General features: G+C 36.8%; 5 protein-coding genes across 5 annotated transcripts in view; 2 read left to right on the forward strand and 3 right to left on the reverse strand.

Moving 5' to 3' along the window:
• The window catches only part of LOC108968265, a 2,033-nt gene extending 1,363 nt beyond the window's left edge, over nt 1–670 (reverse strand). Inside the window, exons 1-3 of the mRNA XM_018932184.1 lie at nt 565–670; nt 336–401; nt 59–232 (exon numbers count right to left, since the gene is read on the reverse strand). Of these exons, the coding sequence (XP_018787729.1) occupies nt 59–232; nt 336–401; nt 565–625 (301 nt within the window). The 5' untranslated portion in view covers nt 626–670. The remainder of the gene's footprint in view (nt 1–58; nt 233–335; nt 402–564) is intronic.
• LOC108968264 (larval cuticle protein A3A) overlaps nt 1–5,594 on the forward strand; it is a 7,063-nt gene extending 1,469 nt beyond the window's left edge. Inside the window, exons 2-3 of the mRNA XM_018932182.1 lie at nt 3,887–4,024; nt 5,178–5,594. Coding sequence (XP_018787727.1) covers nt 3,887–4,024; nt 5,178–5,408 — 369 coding nt within the window. The 3' untranslated portion in view covers nt 5,409–5,594. The remainder of the gene's footprint in view (nt 1–3,886; nt 4,025–5,177) is intronic.
• Nucleotides 5,595–5,683: 89 nt separating this feature from the next.
• On the reverse strand, nt 5,684–11,355 carry LOC108968263 (cyclic nucleotide-gated cation channel beta-3). Its single transcript, XM_018932181.1, has 7 exons — nt 10,189–11,355; nt 8,816–9,431; nt 8,202–8,351; nt 8,056–8,140; nt 7,900–7,989; nt 7,571–7,825; nt 5,684–6,831 (listed from the first exon to the last, which is right to left on the reverse strand). Exons 1-7 carry the CDS (start codon nt 11,133–11,135, stop codon nt 5,891–5,893), a joined length of 3,084 nt encoding a protein of 1,027 aa, XP_018787726.1. The 5' UTR covers nt 11,136–11,355; the 3' UTR covers nt 5,684–5,890.
• Nucleotides 11,356–12,983: 1,628 nt separating this feature from the next.
• Nucleotides 12,984–14,736, reverse strand: LOC108968266 (26S proteasome non-ATPase regulatory subunit 7). The gene is made up of 2 exons (XM_018932185.1): nt 14,446–14,736; nt 12,984–14,375 (listed from the first exon to the last, which is right to left on the reverse strand). Exons 1-2 carry the CDS (start codon nt 14,618–14,620, stop codon nt 13,525–13,527), a joined length of 1,026 nt encoding a protein of 341 aa, XP_018787730.1. The 5' UTR covers nt 14,621–14,736; the 3' UTR covers nt 12,984–13,524.
• A 1,069-nt stretch (nt 14,737–15,805) lies between these two features.
• Nucleotides 15,806–19,256, forward strand: part of LOC108968257 (serine/threonine-protein kinase 10) — a gene marked incomplete in the record, with an annotated part of 12,373 nt that continues 8,922 nt past the window's right edge. The window contains 5 exon segments of the mRNA XM_018932174.1: nt 15,806–16,079; nt 16,880–17,705; nt 17,823–18,021; nt 18,082–18,392; nt 18,471–18,611. Coding sequence (XP_018787719.1) covers nt 17,382–17,705; nt 17,823–18,021; nt 18,082–18,392; nt 18,471–18,611 — 975 coding nt within the window.

Consider the following 19,256-nt stretch of genomic DNA (forward strand, 5'->3'; position numbering starts at 1 on the left):
CGATTTTTCTGCTCATACTAACATTTTGCATTTATATATTTATAAATCGGCTTGTACTTACAATATTTGTCGCCACCCTTGGAGTTGCCATTGCCCTGGTCCAATTGGTTGCGCTGTATGCACGAGCGCTCGTTGCACAAATTCGGGCAACATTTGCCGCCGATGGCACTACAATCGGTGTCYTGTTTGCACTTCGGTGTGCAGCTCAGCACCTTCGTGGACGAGGGACAACCTACTTCACGAAAATTAACACAAAAACGAAAAAGTGCAGRAAGTTTACTCAATAACTGCCACTTTAAAAAAAGAAGTGCAAACAAAAACAAATTACCACGTACTTTGTGCATTGCTCATTACCACRAGCGCCAACAACAACAGCATTAACACTTTGAAAGTTGCACCGCCTGTCAGAAAAACAACAAAAGAAAAAAGGGAATAAAAAGGATGAAAAATTCACATTCACTCATATTTTTAWGCAAATTTTTTCTATTAACACTTTGACTGATTTTTTCGCAATCGGAAATCGCAATGTGTACAAATGAATTTCTGTGTGTAATTGTCTTTTACCGAAGAGGCGGTAATTGCTGTTGTTGGTGTTAAATGCTGACGATCCGTTGTGGCGAAACATGTTCACTTCTGCGCTATTAAATGAAAACTACCTTAAAAGCGACGCGCGCACGACGTGTTTATATGTTTGTTTGTGCTCTGCAAACACTTACGAAGTTGTACGCSCCCCGCCAGCCCCTAGTTTTCGTTTGAAGTTTCTTGCGTTTATTTTGCTAAATAAGAAATTAGTTACAAAGGTACACACACACACAGATTCATCTACGTGTGTCACATATTACATACATATGTATACACGAGGGTGGGTCAAAAAAATTAAAAWWTTTTTTTTAACTTCAATCGATAATTTCTAAAAATTCTTAAGAGACCAATTTTTACTGCATACAATTTCCTAAAATTTAAACTTGTTTTCTAACTGACTATAAGGAAGAAATAAACTTAATTAAATAAACGGTTGACTTTACCGTTATAATCACGAGTTTATATTCGGGGTGACTTTCTTAGAGGTCTTTAAAACCCTATATTWCATAGTACCACACGAAAAAAGGATTTGGTGATTTTTTAGAACCACCCTAATGAAACGTATGTACGTCTGTTCACCGCTCTTGGAAACTTGTTTACGTTTTGAGCATCTTTTGCCATTCATTTTCATAGTGAACGCGAAAACATTTTTTCGAGAGTTTTTAGAACCACCCTAATATAAACTTATGTATGTACATATGGCGTCTTTTGCGATTAATTTTCATAGTACCAAGCGAATAAAATATACGTATCGTTTTTAGAACCACCCTAGTATAAACTTATGTATATACCTCCGTTCACCGCACTTGGAAACTTGTTTCCGTTTTGAGGTCGGCAACGCATCTTTCGCTATTAATTTGCCGCCAGCAAACTTTTAAGATTACTTGTTTCCAGTTCTTTTTCGCTTATTTACATACAATACATGAATATCTATGTATATACATAGGTATTATGTATATGCAAGTATATACCCTTCATGCGCAGTGGATCGTGGTTACTCAGCACCCACATAATTTGACAAAGTTAACTGTTTTGAGACACTTACACTCTTGCTCAACTCTTTCACGTAGATGGACTTGCAATAGCAAGTGTAGAGARATCTTTGTAGAACCCACAAATTGATTCAAATTTCAATAATTTGGTACGGAGAAGCCTTTCTTCCTTCCTTCCTTACCTATTGAAAATGCGGTAATTTCGACCTTTCTTTAGACTGTTCGAACGTAAGAAATAAAATAAAAAATTGTATGTACTCTAACCCCTCTAATCCCAATTCAACACAAAATCTAGGTCTTTTTCGACCTCTYTTCTTTATGGAAAGGGTATATGCTCTGACCCAAAGCCAATTCGCACTAATTTTCATTTATTTCATATTTATTTTTTCCTCAAGGAGATGATAAAAAATTGCTCTCGAAATTTGCGGTGTACGCGAAGTGTTGAGAGGGCGCTGCGATCAGAGCTCACGTTTATACTAAAGTGAGATATATTCTTATCTCGATGACGCATTGCTTCGTGAGATATTATATATACAGACGTATAATTAGTAATTGTAAGAAATTGTTTTGAACTCGAAAGTGGCCTTTCCAAGTAATTGTAACATTACGTGTTAGTTCATTTTGCCCATCGAGCCATAGAGATCGGACAGTCCGGGGGCTCATCTTGTACATTAAATAACAAATGAATACCAGAAACTGTTCTTGTCATGTTCAAGTGTCGCCTCGACTGACATCCATTTTGTTTATTGGGTTTTTTTCTCTTCGGAGGAATTGCTGAATTTGAATGTGGTATGGGTAGTATTATCGAGTTGCCCTAGCTCTATTGCCGTTTTGTGTTTTTCCTAATTTAAATAGATTCTAGCTTTATTAGACCTCAGTTAAAATATTAAATTGAGAACTTTCCAAGAAATCCGAAGACAAGTTATCTTTATTGTGTAGAGCTCCGACCTTCTGAGTAACATCACATGACACATTTGTATAGATGTACATACGTATGTATGTATGTATATGTATGTACATATTAATACAAGCCCATTCATACATACATACATAACGATGCATCACGTTTTTAACGTTGACGGGGCACTTGCACGTAACCAATTAAACAAGAACTCGCAGTTGGATATTAATAAAAAGTACTCGCAACTACATACATACATACAGACATGTATTCCATTTACAGACATGTACATACATGTATGTTTGTAGATACCTATAATACATAGAGACACATAAAATATGCAAATGGCTAAGTAATTACACATTTTGAAATGCACATCAGCTTACCGACACTTCTGTAAGTCAAGTGCTTACTAATGCATACAGTATCGATTTTCGGGATCCCGAAATTTCGAGATTTTTACTCGAGATTGTTTTAACATACAAATTGACAGCAAACATGATCATTACAATCTTCTCTACACATTTAAGTGCACGTGCAAGTGCTTAATAATGCATTTAATATAGATTTTCGGGATCCCGAAATTTCGAGATTTTCACTCGAGATTACCTTAACGCATTATTCTCAATAATTTATTATTTTAACAAAATCCCGAAAAATTCTGTAATTKTTTTCCGGGATCCCRAAATTTTCGGGATTAATAAAAAATATAAGAAAGAACACAATAAACACGTCTGTTAAAATACTAAATATACTGTCGAAAATTTGCGTAATTGTTTTTCGGGAACCCGAAAATTTCGGGATTAAAAAATTAACAGCAAAAACAAAATAAAACCGTCTGTTAAAAAACTAAACGYATGTAGACATCTACCAGCATACATAACCAATTAGCTGTATCAATCATTTGCAGGGCACTAAAGCTCCGCACGAACATATTAAGGCTATCCACAGCGCTTCATGCCAAAACTGGTTAAACAAATATGTTTTTTTTACAAGTACWCWAGTAGGCATACAKACATAACTACATACATACGAGCACATTCAAGTAATTTTGTAAGATAAACAATTTCCACACTGGAAACAGCATCTCTGAGTTTGTGCAATTCACCTAATAACAGGTTCAATATTTACATTTCTTTGAGTTTAACCGGCTTCACTCACTTTTATTTACTTTTTTGTTGTCGATAAACGTTTTTTACTTGTCTCATTGTTTTTATGTCACAAGGTCGTATGCGAAAGCACCACTCGAGTGAATGTGCCACTGCAATGAAAGCACTTATGAACAAGCATATATACATACATACATACAATTACCTGTACATACATACACACAAACATGGAGTTGTAGTTTTGTAATAAAAAGTTGTTTATCTTTCTGTACATTCACTAATTTTTTGCTTTGATTATGCAGGACCAAGCGGAAGCTGAGGAGAAAGCCGAATTGGAGCGTATYCAAAATGAGAGTGCACAGTACTCTTATGGCTCAAATATCGAGGACAACATAAACGACGGCGCCATTCAACGCGAGGAGACACGTGATGGTACAAAGGTAAGAAATTGTTTAAATAATAGTAAAAGTTCGACTTAAATGGCTTTAATATGCGAATAATATTGAGAAGAGATTAGGTGAGGTGAGATGAGATGAGTTGAGATGAGATGAGATGAGATCAGATAAGGTAGTATATAAACCTGATTTGATGAGACCGTAATGAAATTGTGAAGAACAGTTGAAGATCCGCACGTTATTGATTGAGATGAGAAATGATGTCAGTTTATGAGCTCTTTTGATATGAAAAACCAAAACCAACTATTTAAATCCAAATGATTTGGAACTTTTATACCCTCAAGTTCGAYAAGAAGCTTGTGAAACTGAAAAGTAACCGAGAAGAAGAGTTTGTGAACCGCGTCGTAGATCCTATTAAGTATATATTTACATAATATATATAAATRATCATAATTGCGAGCTGAGCTGGATTTAGTCATGGCCTTCAGTCTGTCTAACGGCCTGTCTGTATATACGCGAACTAGCCGCTCAGGTTTTGAGATATAGACCTAAACTTTTGCATACGTCAACGGCCGATATCGGACCACATAGTACATAACTGCCATACAAACTGACCGATCGAAATCAGGTTTTTGTATGGAAAACTTTTTCATTAGACGAAATATATTTGGAAAATTTGACACGAGTTATAGCCTAAGGAAACTGTGTAATCCCCAAAGAAATTGTGTAGATCGGACCACTGTAGCATTTAGCTGCCATACAAACTGAACGTTCACAATCAAGTTCTTCGCAGAAACACTTTTTTGTTTGACAAATTAWCTTCAAGAAATTTTGCATAGATTATGGGCCAAGGTAAAGCTACAAACTCCGAAGATATACTTCAGATACTGATCTGCATATATAGCATATAGCTGCCATACAAACTGACCGATCAAAATTAAGTTCTTGTATGGAAAACTGTTTTATTGGAGAAGATATCTTCAAGAAATTTTGCATAGATCATTCTCCAAGCTTCTTCTAAAATTTCAGAATATTTAGTTCAGATCGAAACACTATAGCATTAGGCTACACTATAAACTGACGATCGAAATATCTTCTTACACCTAAGAAAAGCAAAACTGTGCAGGGTATACAGTATTATATTAAATTATTTTCTTATTGGAATTGGTTAATAAACTCTTTTTCTTCATACTTTCAGGTTAAGGGCATGTACTCGTACCGCGATGGTTATGTCATGCGCACCGTGTACTATGAAGCCGATGAAAATGGTTACCGTGTGGTCAAGGAGGATACCCAAGAGATCGGCGATGGACCACAGTTCGATGAGAATGGCGAGGCCACCGTTGAGGGTTCCTTAATACCTAAATACTCCATTCGTTTGGACAAAACCGACAACGAGAAGCACTACAAGGATGCGCGAATCAATTAAATCGACTGCTTAGCATTTAATGCATTTGAGTTAAGAAAACAGACTGAAACAAAAGTTATGCTAACATTGCTTCACATGTTACATAAAACAATGTGTTTTTTTTTTAATTTTTTTATTAAAGACAACTTGGATTTAATGTGATTTCGTCACAGTGAAGTTACAAATAAAAATGAAATGAAAAATTTACACACACAAATCTTTGATTGAAGCTCACATTTCTTGTAGCTGCATGTATGTTTCAGTAGATTAACGGTTTAAAACCGGTTCAATTTCACATTGCATATATAAGTGGGTTGTTAAGCACCGCGATTTCAGCACATCAATTGTCACAATAATAAAATTTCACAATTTATTGCATTCTTGTTCGTTTTTAACAAGTTTTTTTTTTGTTTTTGTTTTAGTAAGACTTTTTCATGGTTAATTCATGCATATTTATAAAGCTCGTCGCATACATAATAGATACTCGTCGCTAGAKGGCACGCTTAAACGGTTCCTTTGTTACGCAGTGGCAGCTGCTCTACGCGGCTCGGCTGCTGTGGCAGCTCCATTAAACTACTATTGGATTTCGATATGATTAATGCTTTTTGTGAATCAGTTAAGTTGATGAAGCTATGTTTGGTTTTYAGCTCATCTTGTATGGATGACAACAAATCGGGCGAGTTGGCACGCCTACCGGCCGTCGCAGCAGCTATGGCGCCCAACAAACCCGCACGCTGCTCATTTGCGGGTGCCACATTCTCTTCATCCTCGATGCTGGCCAGCACATTGGGTCTGCTCTTCTTGCGCATGCGTTTGGAGCCGCGCGTGATCAGCATGACGGCGGGCGACTCATAAGGCAATGCCTGTATGACAGTCTTCAAGAGTTTCGGTGGCGTTTCCGGTGTTTTCGGATTACTAATCACCACATCGGCTTTCAGCGCGCTTTTGGCACGTTCCTCTTCACGTTCGCGTGCCGCATTCTTACGCATTAGCGCGCGTGCGCGTTTCTTCAGCATCGCTTGTGCGTTGGGATAGTAGGCGATCACTTCGTTCAGATCGGATTTGGAGAGTACGAAGAGATTGGCATAGCCTTTGGAGCGTACATCGGCTGTGCGCCGATCAGCGCCATTTATACCCAATAAGCTGATCTCGCCGAAGACCGAACCCTCGGAGAGTGTAGCCAAGACAATGTCACTATTTGGACCGCCCATCACTTGCACTTGTCCGAGTTTGATAATGTACATTTCGCGTCCCACTTCGCCTTTGCGACACACATTGTCACCGGGCAGAAAAGTTACCGCGCGCAATTTTAAGACCAAATCACGTAGCAGCGCCTCCTCGCAGTCGGCAAAAAGTTGTACTTTTGAGAGTGTCTGTATGTGCACGGCGATAGCGATGTCCGTCTTCAAATTGATCGGCAATGAGTCCAAAATGTTGGCTTCATCTAGGGAGAGAGCAAGAGAGTTTTGATTATTGTGAAAGTTTGTGCGTTTTAAGCTTTTGTTGAGCTTTTCAAAACTTAAATTTTATTGAGCTTTCTTGTGTTAAGCTTTTAGGGAAACTTGTTTAGATTATTGTGGAAGCTTTTCGTTTTAAATTTTTTTGAGCTTTCTTCACTTTGTTTCAAAGTGAATTTTGTTAATGCTGGTGTGAAAGCTTTAGATGAGCTTAAGTAAACCAAAATTTTATTAAGCTTTTAGTGAAATTTTGTTTAGACTAGTGTGAAAGCTTTTTAGTTTTAAAGTTTTATTGAGCTTTTGTAAACTTAACTTTTAGTAAACTTTCTTACTGAAAGCTTTTATTGGAATTTGTTTAGGTTTTGTATTCTAAACTTTTATAAAAGTGAATTTTGTTTACGCTACTTTGGAAGCTTTATATGAGCTTTTGTAAACTAGACTCTAGTAAGCTTTTAGTGMAACTTATGTTTTAAGATTTTGTTAAGCTTTTATATTATACATTTTTTCTTCTTCTTCATTGGTGTAGACACMGCTTATTCTTCTAAACKTTTACAAAAGCGAATTATAGGCTATGRAAGTTTCAGATGAGCTTCTGTAAACTAAACTTTTAGTGCATTTTGTTTAAGCTAGTGYTGAACCTTTTTTGGTTTTGCTTTTGATGAGCTTTTGCATTCTAAGCTTTGGTGAGCTTTTTGCTGGTAAGCTTTATTTACCCAAGTTRCCTACCTAAAGTACGTTGTTGCTCCCACGTGAACTTAAACCACATTTTTACGCGTCCCTGCACCTCACTCGGTAAATTCAGCCGTCGCATATACTCCAAGGTCTCATCTTCCAATTGCCGATATTCATTTTTATTGCGCGTCGCGGTGGAAATTATATCGCGTATCTGACCGATCAGCAATGCAAATACAAAGACACCCATCAACCATGCGGCGGTCATGAAAACATATTCGCCTTCGCGTTCGGGTTTTGGATTTTTACCTAGAGACGAAGGAGGTATAGATAAAGGTTGAAAGTGTGTATAGTTTTAAAATATGCGGCGTTCAAAAGCTTACCTATAGATGTCGCTGTTTTAGTCGCGAAGGCAAAGCAACGAACATAGGGATGGCCTTTGCCGCTGAAGACCCAACGGTTCACGCCTAAGCCTGTAGAGAACAAGTAGTACATGGTATGAAGGGAGATAAGTGAGTTAGGATTCTGCTGAATGTTACCTTGATAGTCACTGTAGGCATAGTATGCGCAGGCGGTTAAGTGGATCATATACAACATATAGGTTAGGGTCTTAGCTACTCGCACCTAAGAAAAAGAGGAGAAGACGTTATCATAGCTGGTACATAAAATAAAAAACATCACTTACGAAATGTGGYGAAGATATAACACGGTCCAACAACTTGAAAACCTCCCAGAAGCTTTGTATTTTGAATAGGCGTGGAAAACGCAGATAAACAGCGCCAGTGCCATATTTTAAGTAGAAAAGCTCCAGCGGCAGTAGGGCGAGCAGGTCCAACTAAAAGTTAAAAATAAAAATTTAAGTATTTTAGTTATAAAAGTAAATATTATATGTATAAAGCGGTTAAGAATTGCTGACAAAAATATGAACGTTCGATGAAGACTGGATGAAACAAAAAATATGCGGCGTATTAGTTTTAAGTGCTAAGTAGGGTTAGTAAGTCGATTCGAAAGAGAATCCACTTGGGCAGCTGGCAGCGTCGGACACAAAAGGGTAGATCCAAAAGCGGATTCCACTTAGGCAGCTGAGACCTTCAGATGTAAAAGAGTCGATCCAAACGAACAACGCACTTGTACAGCTAAGAACGTTGAATATAAAAGGGCCGATACAAAAGAGAATTCCACTTGGAAAGCTGAGAACGTCGGAAAATAAGGCCGATCGTAGAGGAACCCACTTGGACAGCTGAGAACGCCGGATATAAAAGCCTAAAAAACRACAAATACACACGATTTCAAACTCACCTTAAATTGCAGTTTCCTCATGTAATTCTTGCGTGTCAAATTCTTATTCTTCACCCAAAATCCTTCGAATAGATACATGATACGATGCTTRAAGAATATCACATCCAACAAATAAATAATGTCCGCACAGAAATCACAAATCAACCAAGTGTTCGTATTTTCCGGTGTTTGAAATGGAAATGTGGAACGCAAGGGTATAACCCAAGCATTATAGAGGAACGATATTGAAACAACACACAACCACGATATGTAGATTTTACCCTGCGGATCAAGCGTCTTCTCCTCATTATTGCTGCCGCACAAACTCGAACAGATCCAGACATTCGAACGCGATGTGTCGGCTTCGAAGAGACGTCCACGATTCAGTGATTTGGCGGCGTCTTTCAGTTTAGTTTTGAAGGGCGAATTCTCGCGTGTTGTACTTAGCGATTTCAAAGCGGCTGGGAGTGAGCGTACAGGTGAAGCTGAACCACCGGTGCTGCTGCTGGTGCTGGCATGGGCGCTGTTGCTGCTCGACGGTGTGGGTGGCAACTCAATGTGTGACTTTACTTTATTGGCGCGTGCGGTAAAGCGACGTACCAGATGGCGCACCTGATCACGCACGTCCTCGTTGAGACTACGGAAGGGGGAGTGAAAATAATTAAATGGAAAGTTTTAAAGTAAGAGTTAGAGTAGTAAAAAAATTTATGTAGCACAAATTTAGTTCAAAAAAATGTATCTTTCAGTTCTTGGAAAGGGTCTTGAGGGATTTTATTAGCGAGCAATTTGGGTKTTTCTGTTAGGAGTTTTGATCTCATATTTTATATTTTGGACTGCAGATTAAGAGCAAAAAGTCCGTATCTCCGTATTCAGAGTTGGCTGAGGAATATCATGTCGGGTTCAGTGAGGAAATTCATACCGTTCCTTAAAGACTATAAATTGTTAAAGCCGACATTTTGAGATTTCTGAAAGAGACCATAAATACTATCTTAAATAACTGAAACAAAGTCGGAGCAGCGGTACCTTATCCGAATGGTTCCTACTTGAACTTAAGAACCTTTCGGCTAAGACGGATTATCCTACCGCACAGATTTTCGAAATCGGAGCGGAGCTACATTCTTCGATTGGTTCGTATTTGAACTTTAGAACCGTTTGGCTCGAACGGACTATACTCGTACTACCACATGGATTTTCGAAATCGAAGCGGTGCTAAGTTCTTCGATTCGTTCGTATTTGAACTTAAGAYCCGACTGTGTCAGTACGGAGTATGCTAACCGCTTACGTATTTGAATTTGTACCAAATAAAACCTTAAACCAAGGAGTTTATGGGGAATAATAAACCAGCAATTTCCATCGCTAAGAAGGTTGATTGCTCACATCACCAGTCCACTTACCTCGTCGCGCTAAAACGCCTATCAGTAGCGGTTTCCGTCTCCGGCTCCACCGCAGCGAAATCACTCTTCACCAACTCCGGACCGAAGTTCTGCTCATCATTCAATATATCCGGCAGTTCGTCATAACAAATTTGCACATCCTGCTCATCGTCATCGACCAGCGCTTGCGACTGCGAGGTCGTATTCTCTGTCATTGAAGAGCCCACACTTGGTCCACGCCGATGACTGCTRCTGTCAGGCATATTGACGTTATTGCTGCCGCCGCTAGAGCAACCATTCAAACCACAAACAACAACATCATCATCATTCTCAACGGGCACTGCACCAGGCAGCAAAACCACCGCTTCACAAGCCTGCTCCGACGCCTGACCAACAGTAGCCGCATCCGTTTCGACTGTGGTCGGTGTTGTTGGCGTCGTTGTTGTTGTCGTTGAAGAGTGTGGCGTCGGCGTCTTTGTGCCATCCAATACACGCCGCACGCTCTCYGGACTCACCAGCGGTTTCTCATGCACATACTTCAAAATATCTTTGACCAAAGCGTGTGTGCTCTGTACATTGGAACCGTGCGGATCGGCCTCCAAACAACCGATACGTCCATTGCGAAAGTAAAGTTTCGAATTGGTCAGACGTGGACTGCGCATCTTTTGRCGTTGCCGCTTGAAGGAGTGCACTTTGAAAGTGACCGGCGATGACTTTTGCGTGCTGCTATGCGTCTGGCGCTCGGTCGGACTCGGTGTTTTATTCTCCTTATTCGGCAGCGCTTTGCTGCGACGTCGCTTTAGCGGCGGCTCGGCTTTATTKGCATTACGCACAGCTATTTCTGTGGCGGTAATGACATTTTCAATATCTTTGATATCCTTGGAGATCTCCTCGAGACTGCGCCGCATAGTCGCCTCCTGCTGGCTGGGTGAGTGATAGCGTGTGCTATTCCATTTTGTATTATTCATTGTTACTTTTTTGATATTGTTGTTGTTTTTAATGTTAGCGGTTTATTTKTGCACATGTCATGCACCTGACATATGCTGGGTTGGGTGGCGGTGGCGTTAACGTTGACGTTGGCGCTAGAAAGGTCACTGCTTGCACTGTAAAGTTGACACGGTGATGKTATACTGTTGTAGTGCACTCGGTTTTCAGTTAAAGTGTTTTTCATGCCACAACATTGCTGACCAGTGTCTTAAGGCATTTTTATGATTTTTACTTTCAATTGTTTCTGTTAAGTATTTTTACTAAAATTTTTGTAAATATTTTGTTTTCTTCAAATTTTAAATTTTTTTTTTTAATTTTTTCCAAAATTTGTTTTTTTAATTCAATTTAATTTTAAATATACATATATATTTCCAACACTACCACATTATTTTTCGTGGAAAAAATTTAACTGCTTAAAGCCGAATGTCATTTCGTGGCTATCAAGGTGGTTTGCTTGGACATARCCAAATGTATTGAATTTATTTTTGAACTTCACACGAAGCGTTGTAAATCGAAACTAAACGCCGAGCACACACTGGAAACAAATTTTGCCTTTGTTGAATAAAATTATTATTATTAGTTTATTTTTATTTTTTCGCATTTTTCGTATTTTCCTTTTAATTGGCATATGTTTTACGACGCATGCAGGCGATTTGTGTGTTTCGCATCCCAAATATGCAATCAATCGATCGCTGCCCGATAGTAGTAAATTTTATGTCGCTATACCCACACACACATGCATACATACATACATATAAGTACATAAAAATATATTTAATTTGTAATTTTGTGCGCTAGACTTGGCTGACTAATTGCTTTTCACTGTTATTTGTGCACTTAGCACAAGTGGATGTGCTTTTCGACGTGTGTGTGTTTATGTCATATGTATGTTTATTACGCTTAAATATATAAATATATTGCCGTAGATTAGAGCAAGTGTCCTTTAAGCGAAATTAATTAGTCCACCAGCATTTTTGTTGTTGTTTCAATATTTCAAATCTTAAATCAACTTGCTCAGCATTACATTTTTTATAATGTTATATTAAAATGTAAACTTTAAAATTATTTATTTGTTATATTTGCTGTAATAAGTCACTTTTTCACTTGCAAGCACGTTTAACTCTACATGTTGGTACATTAACTTTTATTTCGCCAACTAACTAAAGCGCATGCGCAGTTTTGCCACCCACTCCACCCACAAAAATGAAACAGCTGTGCGAACTACAGGTGATTTGACAAGTTTCTTTGAACTCGAAACACACGTATTTGTTGTTGCTAAAAAAATAAAAACAAATCCTTACGTTGAATAATTTTGAGGCGCGCTGCTTGATAACACGGGTCAATTCACGCTGTAATACATTATACGACACGGCAATAGCATCGACTGTGGTGAGTTTCGCTTGGTTTATGCATTCGCTTGTGTGTGACCAAAACCTTTGTGTTTTATAAATTGAGCGTTGACATTTTTAATGCGGGCAAATATATTTACATACATACAAACACTATTTTTACAACTGACATATACATAMAAAGAAACGAAAAAAATTTACACATTTTAAATAACCTACAAAGTATCCGCCGGAAGTTTGCATACTCACACGAGCGCTAACACAGTGCTTTACATACATACATACACATATTAAGCCTACCACAAGCGATGCTTAAGAAAATACTTCACATATAAAAAAAAAAAAATACTTCACATCTTACCCCCGACCAACGGTTATAAGTAACCGAAATAAAACCGAATTTATTTGAATCCCACAYTAAGCCAAATAATACCAAACCTGAAAGCACCATGCAACCACACACAGATTATAAAAAAAGTATTTTTCGTTTTTTTTACAAAACATTACTTATATTGTACTATTGTTGTTTATGCACATAAATTTGTATGTAGTTATTATAAACATTAGCGTTAATCGAAAAAATCTTAAGTTGCAAGCGCAGAAGAAACACATTACTCGTTAATTAGCTGAGTGCAGTGTAATGAAATGAACCGTTAGATTAAGTAAAGTTATATATTTTATACTGACCACACATACTGCATTCGTTTTGGTTATATTTATATTTATAAATTTTTGTTTTATTTTCATTATATTGCATATGTAAAGAACTTGCGTAACATTTACGAAACTTAAAAYGTTCATGAAGAAGTGTATGCATAAATTTTCGAATTAATTATTATTATATTTTAATTTAACTTTTATGGTTTCGGCTGCTGCTCTTTACTTCAACGTATAAATTCTTTGCAATTGTGTTTAGTTTTGCAACTACTTCCCTACGCTGTAGATTCAACATTTACGCTTTCTAGTGGTTTTTCTTATTTTTCTTCTTCTTACGATGTGGTTTCTTCCTGTTCTTTCGTTCCTATTTCTTGCCACCCTTACCACTGTCTTCTGTGCTTTTAGCAGATTTATCATCGGCTTTTTTGTCCTTGTCCTTTACATCTTTACCATCCTTCTCCTTATCTTTATCCTTATTTTTCTCTTTCTCCTTTTCCGCTTCCTTGTCGGCTTTTTTACCTTCCTCCGCATCACGATTCGTCAATTTGTTATTGATGAGATTGTGCAATGCAATGATGGAGCGCACCATAGACGCCAAATAGACGACCAGCATTTGATCGTTCGTTTTAACATACATKGTTTCGGTAAATTGTTCACTCGTTATATCGGGTAATAAGTTGAAGATATCCTGCAGCTGGTATACAATTTGGTGATTGATGGGCATTTTGCCATCACCAACACGTTGCAAATAGTTTTTGATGTCATGCAATTGTGCGTTTAAGCCTTTCAAGCCCATTAATTGGTTAGTAATTTTTTGTGAGAGGCTGCCGACTGTGGTGTCCTTGATATCGCGCAGCAAATGTTCGACGCCCACTTCCTCGGCTTCTTCAGCGCCAATTTCGCTGGGCACATGTTCGAAGGTTTTACTCGTCGGTGAACCATCGTCATGCACCTCTTCTATTGCGATGTAAGCTTCAGTTGGTAAACCTAAATCTTTGGGTTTCGCATCAATTATCACCAGCACTGAGTTGGGGCAATAGCGCCGTATTAACTCGTTGATGGCAATATCGTTTTGATGTAGTTTAGGACCGGTATGATACCAGCCGACAACACGCTCGCGTGCATTTACTTTCTTGAACATGCCATACATATTTTCCAAATAATCATGATCTAAAAACCACACCGACTTGTCTTTGTCATCCTCATCGAAAGGAACTTGAGAAATATAATAAAGTAATTAAAAAAAAAAACTAATTTCAGTTGTATGTTTTTATCATGTACATACCAGCAAAACTGTTGGAGACATCAAGAATTCCTTTTGAACGCCAACAACCCAGTAACACACCGACAACACGTCTCTGGTTTCCGATTTTGCCCATACGGTTGAAGTGATCCACAACAGACAGCAACACSAGTGGGTGCACAATCACCTTGTTTACATTTACCTCCAGTGATGGCATTTTATTTATATCCTATTATTTATCTTAATATTTGTAAAGTCGCTGGTAATGTTAAAACCAACCAACTAGATGACTTTTGGAAAACTTTTGCTAATAATGCCGATCAAGAACAAGAGCAATGACAGTGGAATAAATTGTGTGATGTTGTCGGCACTGACAATTCAGGTCGATAAAATAGTTTCATTGATAACAGAGTGTACAGCATTGCAGATTTTTTTTTATAAAAGAAGTATTCAATTATTATTACTAAAATAATTTTAAACAAATACCGAATTTGAATATTAAAATAAATTTTTCGTTTAGATATTTTACTTTTAAATCAGAGAGTGTATATTTATATATAATATACGTTCTCAGTTTTAAATTATGTTTAGCTGTTAGATGTCGCCGTGAACAGAATGCATTGATTTTGATTTTTTCTTTTCGCAATTATTTGATTGCAAGTTAGGAGTAGGAAACTCTTTTTTGCTAATTCGCTTTTATATCAGTTTCTACTTTCTACTATACTTCGTAAGTTGATTTAATATCGGTCGGAATATGTTTTTATAGTTTAATAGATTTTAGTTATATTAATATTAAAATTGTCAAATAAACGTTTCATTGAAAGTATATAGTCTTATTTGCTGTTACTATTTGTTAAATTGCTGTGAAAAATAATAGCAACAAATGTACAAGGTGCATTGTGGCTGCAGATCCTTATGTGTTCGGCAGATTGCTTACGCTGCATTTAAGCTCAAATATTTTCGTTCAGTGCCAACCAAGATGTTCGAACAAATAATWTGTGACCCTAATTAGGAAAATTTATAGATTTTTGAACCAACAACTTTTTTTTTGSAATTTTTATTCTTCGCATGACCAATTTTAATCATATTTTGTCCTACCTCGAACAGGGCTGCCAACTTATATGCATTCGTGCTGATGCGTCGCTATGAAAAAATGGGTGTGCGTTCAAATCAGTGACCTTGCCTTTTATAAGAAAGTGACATAGTGCTTTAATTTCAATTGGTAATTTTCTCATTTTGAAATAAAGATAAACTGAAATATATGTCATATTTTTTAAAAGTTATCAGTTGGTTACATATTTCGGGTAAAGCACGACAGTTGGCAGTCCTAAAGTAACCGCCATTTTATTTTAGTTATATGTTCTTTTGGACGGTTTCGGTGCTGTCATGAATCAATGTAAATATGAGTGACTAATAGCGATAGTGATAAGCGCCGCAATTTTACCTCATCGTTAAAAAATTTTCTGTTTAATAGAAGCAAAAAAAAAGTGTTGCGAAAACTTGGCTTATAATGTTAATTAAATGCACAAAAGTTTAAACGAGCTATGAATGGAATTGCCGAGTTGCCACGCGAAGAGCTAACGAATGGCAGCTGATGGCTGGTTGGTTGACTAGCTAGCCTGTGCATGAATGAACCAGGAATGCAATGAATATCGACTAGTTTCTCTGGCTGGCTGGTTGGTTGGGTGTTAGCACTTTCATATTTACCTATAAGTAAAACTATTTTGAAAGTCGTGAAAATTTTATCGCCATTGCATATTAAATGATAACAGACAAGTTGATAACTTTAATACCGATTAGTGTCCACTAAGGTATGCAAGGCCGACTACGTGAGAGTTACTGATGCCAAGAAAAAACATATAACATATAAAATTGATTTTCTCAATGTAACGTCTAGACTTGGACAGTATCATGAACTGGTGTAGTTAGTTAAAAGTCCAATGTAAAAGTGATACGTGATTTTAATATCCAATTAATTTGAAAATTATATAAACGTGTACAACTATAGCACATATTTGAGGCGAGCTGAATTATCTAAAATTAGTGAAACATGCAGTTTTTTCGCAGCTTAAATGAGTCATATTTTGTGCACTGATGTAATATTTAATTTTAGACAATTTCAGCATTTGCAAACAATTGAATAAATATTGTAAACTTTTCACGCTGATCATAAACTTGAATCATATGCTAATCACTGTGCCAGATGTGACAACAGTCAAAGCAATCTGCTAAACATCTTCGTAAACAAAATATTCAGTAGGGTCGGGCGAAATCTACTTTCACCATACCAATTTGCGAATTTAAAATCTATATTTTAAAATGCATAAACATATTATTAGCCCGTTCAGTAGAAAAAAATAAGATCTTGATTTCTTAGTTTCATACTGTTGAATAATTCAACCCATTTCAATTGTTCATCATTTTTATTATTGCTGTRTATTTTTTGACGCTATTGAAACTTTATTTGGTTTTACAGTTCTAAAAGTACCCGATCACAAAGGCATGAAGACCTAAATTTAAAGCCGATAATTAAATTAGAGAAGAGAGCAGAATCATAGAGAACTTTTGAACGACTAAAACGCAAGCGGTGGTAGGGGAACACGTGCGTCGCAACAAATACCGCTACCGCTACTACTGTCTGCTGCTGTTGGTGTGGTTTGCGCGAGAAGGGTGACCCCCTTTGCTTATTGGAATTGACTTGGACATGATTTTCGATTGATTTGAAAATAATAAAAAATACGAGAAGCAAAGAAACTGAGAAGAAGAATTAGCTACTGAAGAGCAATTAAGCTGCTGCATGAAAAAAGCTAAGTGAAATGAAAACAAATACAACTACTTTTGTATGTTAAAAGCAAAATGTAGTGCCTTTGGAGTGTAAAACTGCTGTGGATAATTTTTTTTTGTAACGTTAATGTAGCAACATACTCTTACGACATAAATATTTAGYTATAATTTATATACATTAAATAAGCATAACAATGTCGTTCATAAATAATCTTAAGAAAGTATTCCACCTTGGTGGTGGTGAGGCGAAAAAGAAACGCCTTTATAATAACATCAAAATGGACACAGATCCGGCGGAGTTTTGGGAAATGGTAGGCGAGTTGGGTGATGGAGCTTTTGGCAAGGTATATAAGGCGCAACACAAGGAACAAAAACGCTTTGCTGCCGCTAAATTGTGCACATTAGAAGATGAAGAGAATCTAAGTGATCACATGGTTGAAATAGATATTTTGTCAGAGATAAAGCATCCAAATATTGTGGAGTTATATGAAGCGTTCTCAATAGAGGACAAGCTGTGGGTGAGTTTTTACAGTCAAACATGCATGTATGTGATATACTACTAATATTTGACTTTTTGTGCAAAAAAAAAAATTTACTATTTTTACATGAATGCGCAAATCTATGTTTTTCTGCAGATGTTAATCGAGTATTGCGATGGCGGTGCACTTGACAGCATAATGGTGGAATTAGAGAAACCACTCACGGAACCACAAATAGCCTACGTTTGCCGGCACATGACTGAAGGTTTAAATTTTCTACACAATAATAAAGTAATCCATCGAGATTTAAAAGCTGGGAATGTATTACTAACCATGGAAGGCGGTGTCAAATTAGGTTTGCAAATTAAATTTATTATATAAAAATAAAATTAATTCTTTTTTTTACGCTTTACAGCTGATTTTGGCGTTTCGGCTAAGAATAAACATACTTTACAAAAGCACGACACTTTCATAGGCACACCTTATTGGATGGCGCCAGAGCTAGTGCTGTGCGAAACATTTCGGGATAATCCTTACGACTTAAAAGTGGATATCTGGTCACTTGGCATAACATTAATCGAGTTAGCGCAAATGGAACCACCAAATAGTGAAATGTCGCCRATGCGTGTTTTATTAAAAATACAAAAAAGCGATCCTCCAACACTGGATCAGCCATCAAAGTGGAGTAAGGAATTCGTTGACTTTCTAAAGAAAGCTTTGGTCAAAGTGAGCGCCTCTTAAGCAATATGCCATCATTATTTTCATACTTAAATATATATATGTGAATTCATTCTCTTATTCTAGGATCCACAACAACGTCCACCCACAGATATTTTATTACAACATAAATTCATTAATTGTGAACTAGACGCTAAACCCATAAAAGACTTATTATTAGAATATAAAGCTGAAGTTGTTGAAGAAGTTGTCGATGATGATGCTGAGGTAAGCGTTACTTTATGTGTATTTCTAAAATCGTATATGTATATAAAAATAAATTTTTATGTAGTATGTACAGTTTGTATGTACAAGTGCAAAAATAAACACATGCTTTCATTATTTAATAATTAATAAGTATAATATAATAATTTATTTACACGCTGCTAATTACCTCGCGCAATGCGTTCTTTTCCATAAAACTGCACACTAATAAACAAATTATTTGTATACGTTTCACGWACATTGTTGTTGCTTTTAGAAGCTTAAACGTCAAGTGAAGCGGCGCTCTCTTTATCAGAGGGTTGGTAAGTCGGTGGTGGACTGCTGAGCGACCTCGTGTGTCGTTTACTGTTTACCACAGAATTTTTCATGTCGTTTTTTCTAACTTTTCATTACAGTGCAATTAATGATTGCATGCCACATTTTTGAAATTGCATCATAATCGTTAAAAACATTTTGTTTTTCGATTGATTTCTTGAAAACTCAAACATTTCGAATTCATGACAATATTTTTTTATTTAGAAATTTGAGATTTTCAATTGGAAAAAATTCTAATAATTTTCTGAATTATAAAGCTTTAATTATTATGAAATGCAAAACAAAAAGTAACAACAACAAAAAAGTAATTGTAAAATTAATAAAAATAAACAT

The sequence above is a fragment of the Bactrocera latifrons genome, unplaced genomic scaffold (genome assembly GCF_001853355.1).
Source record: "Bactrocera latifrons isolate USDA-ARS-PBARC rearing strain unplaced genomic scaffold, ASM185335v1 scaffold_207, whole genome shotgun sequence".
NCBI classification, from domain to species: Eukaryota; Metazoa; Arthropoda; class Insecta; order Diptera; family Tephritidae; genus Bactrocera; species Bactrocera latifrons.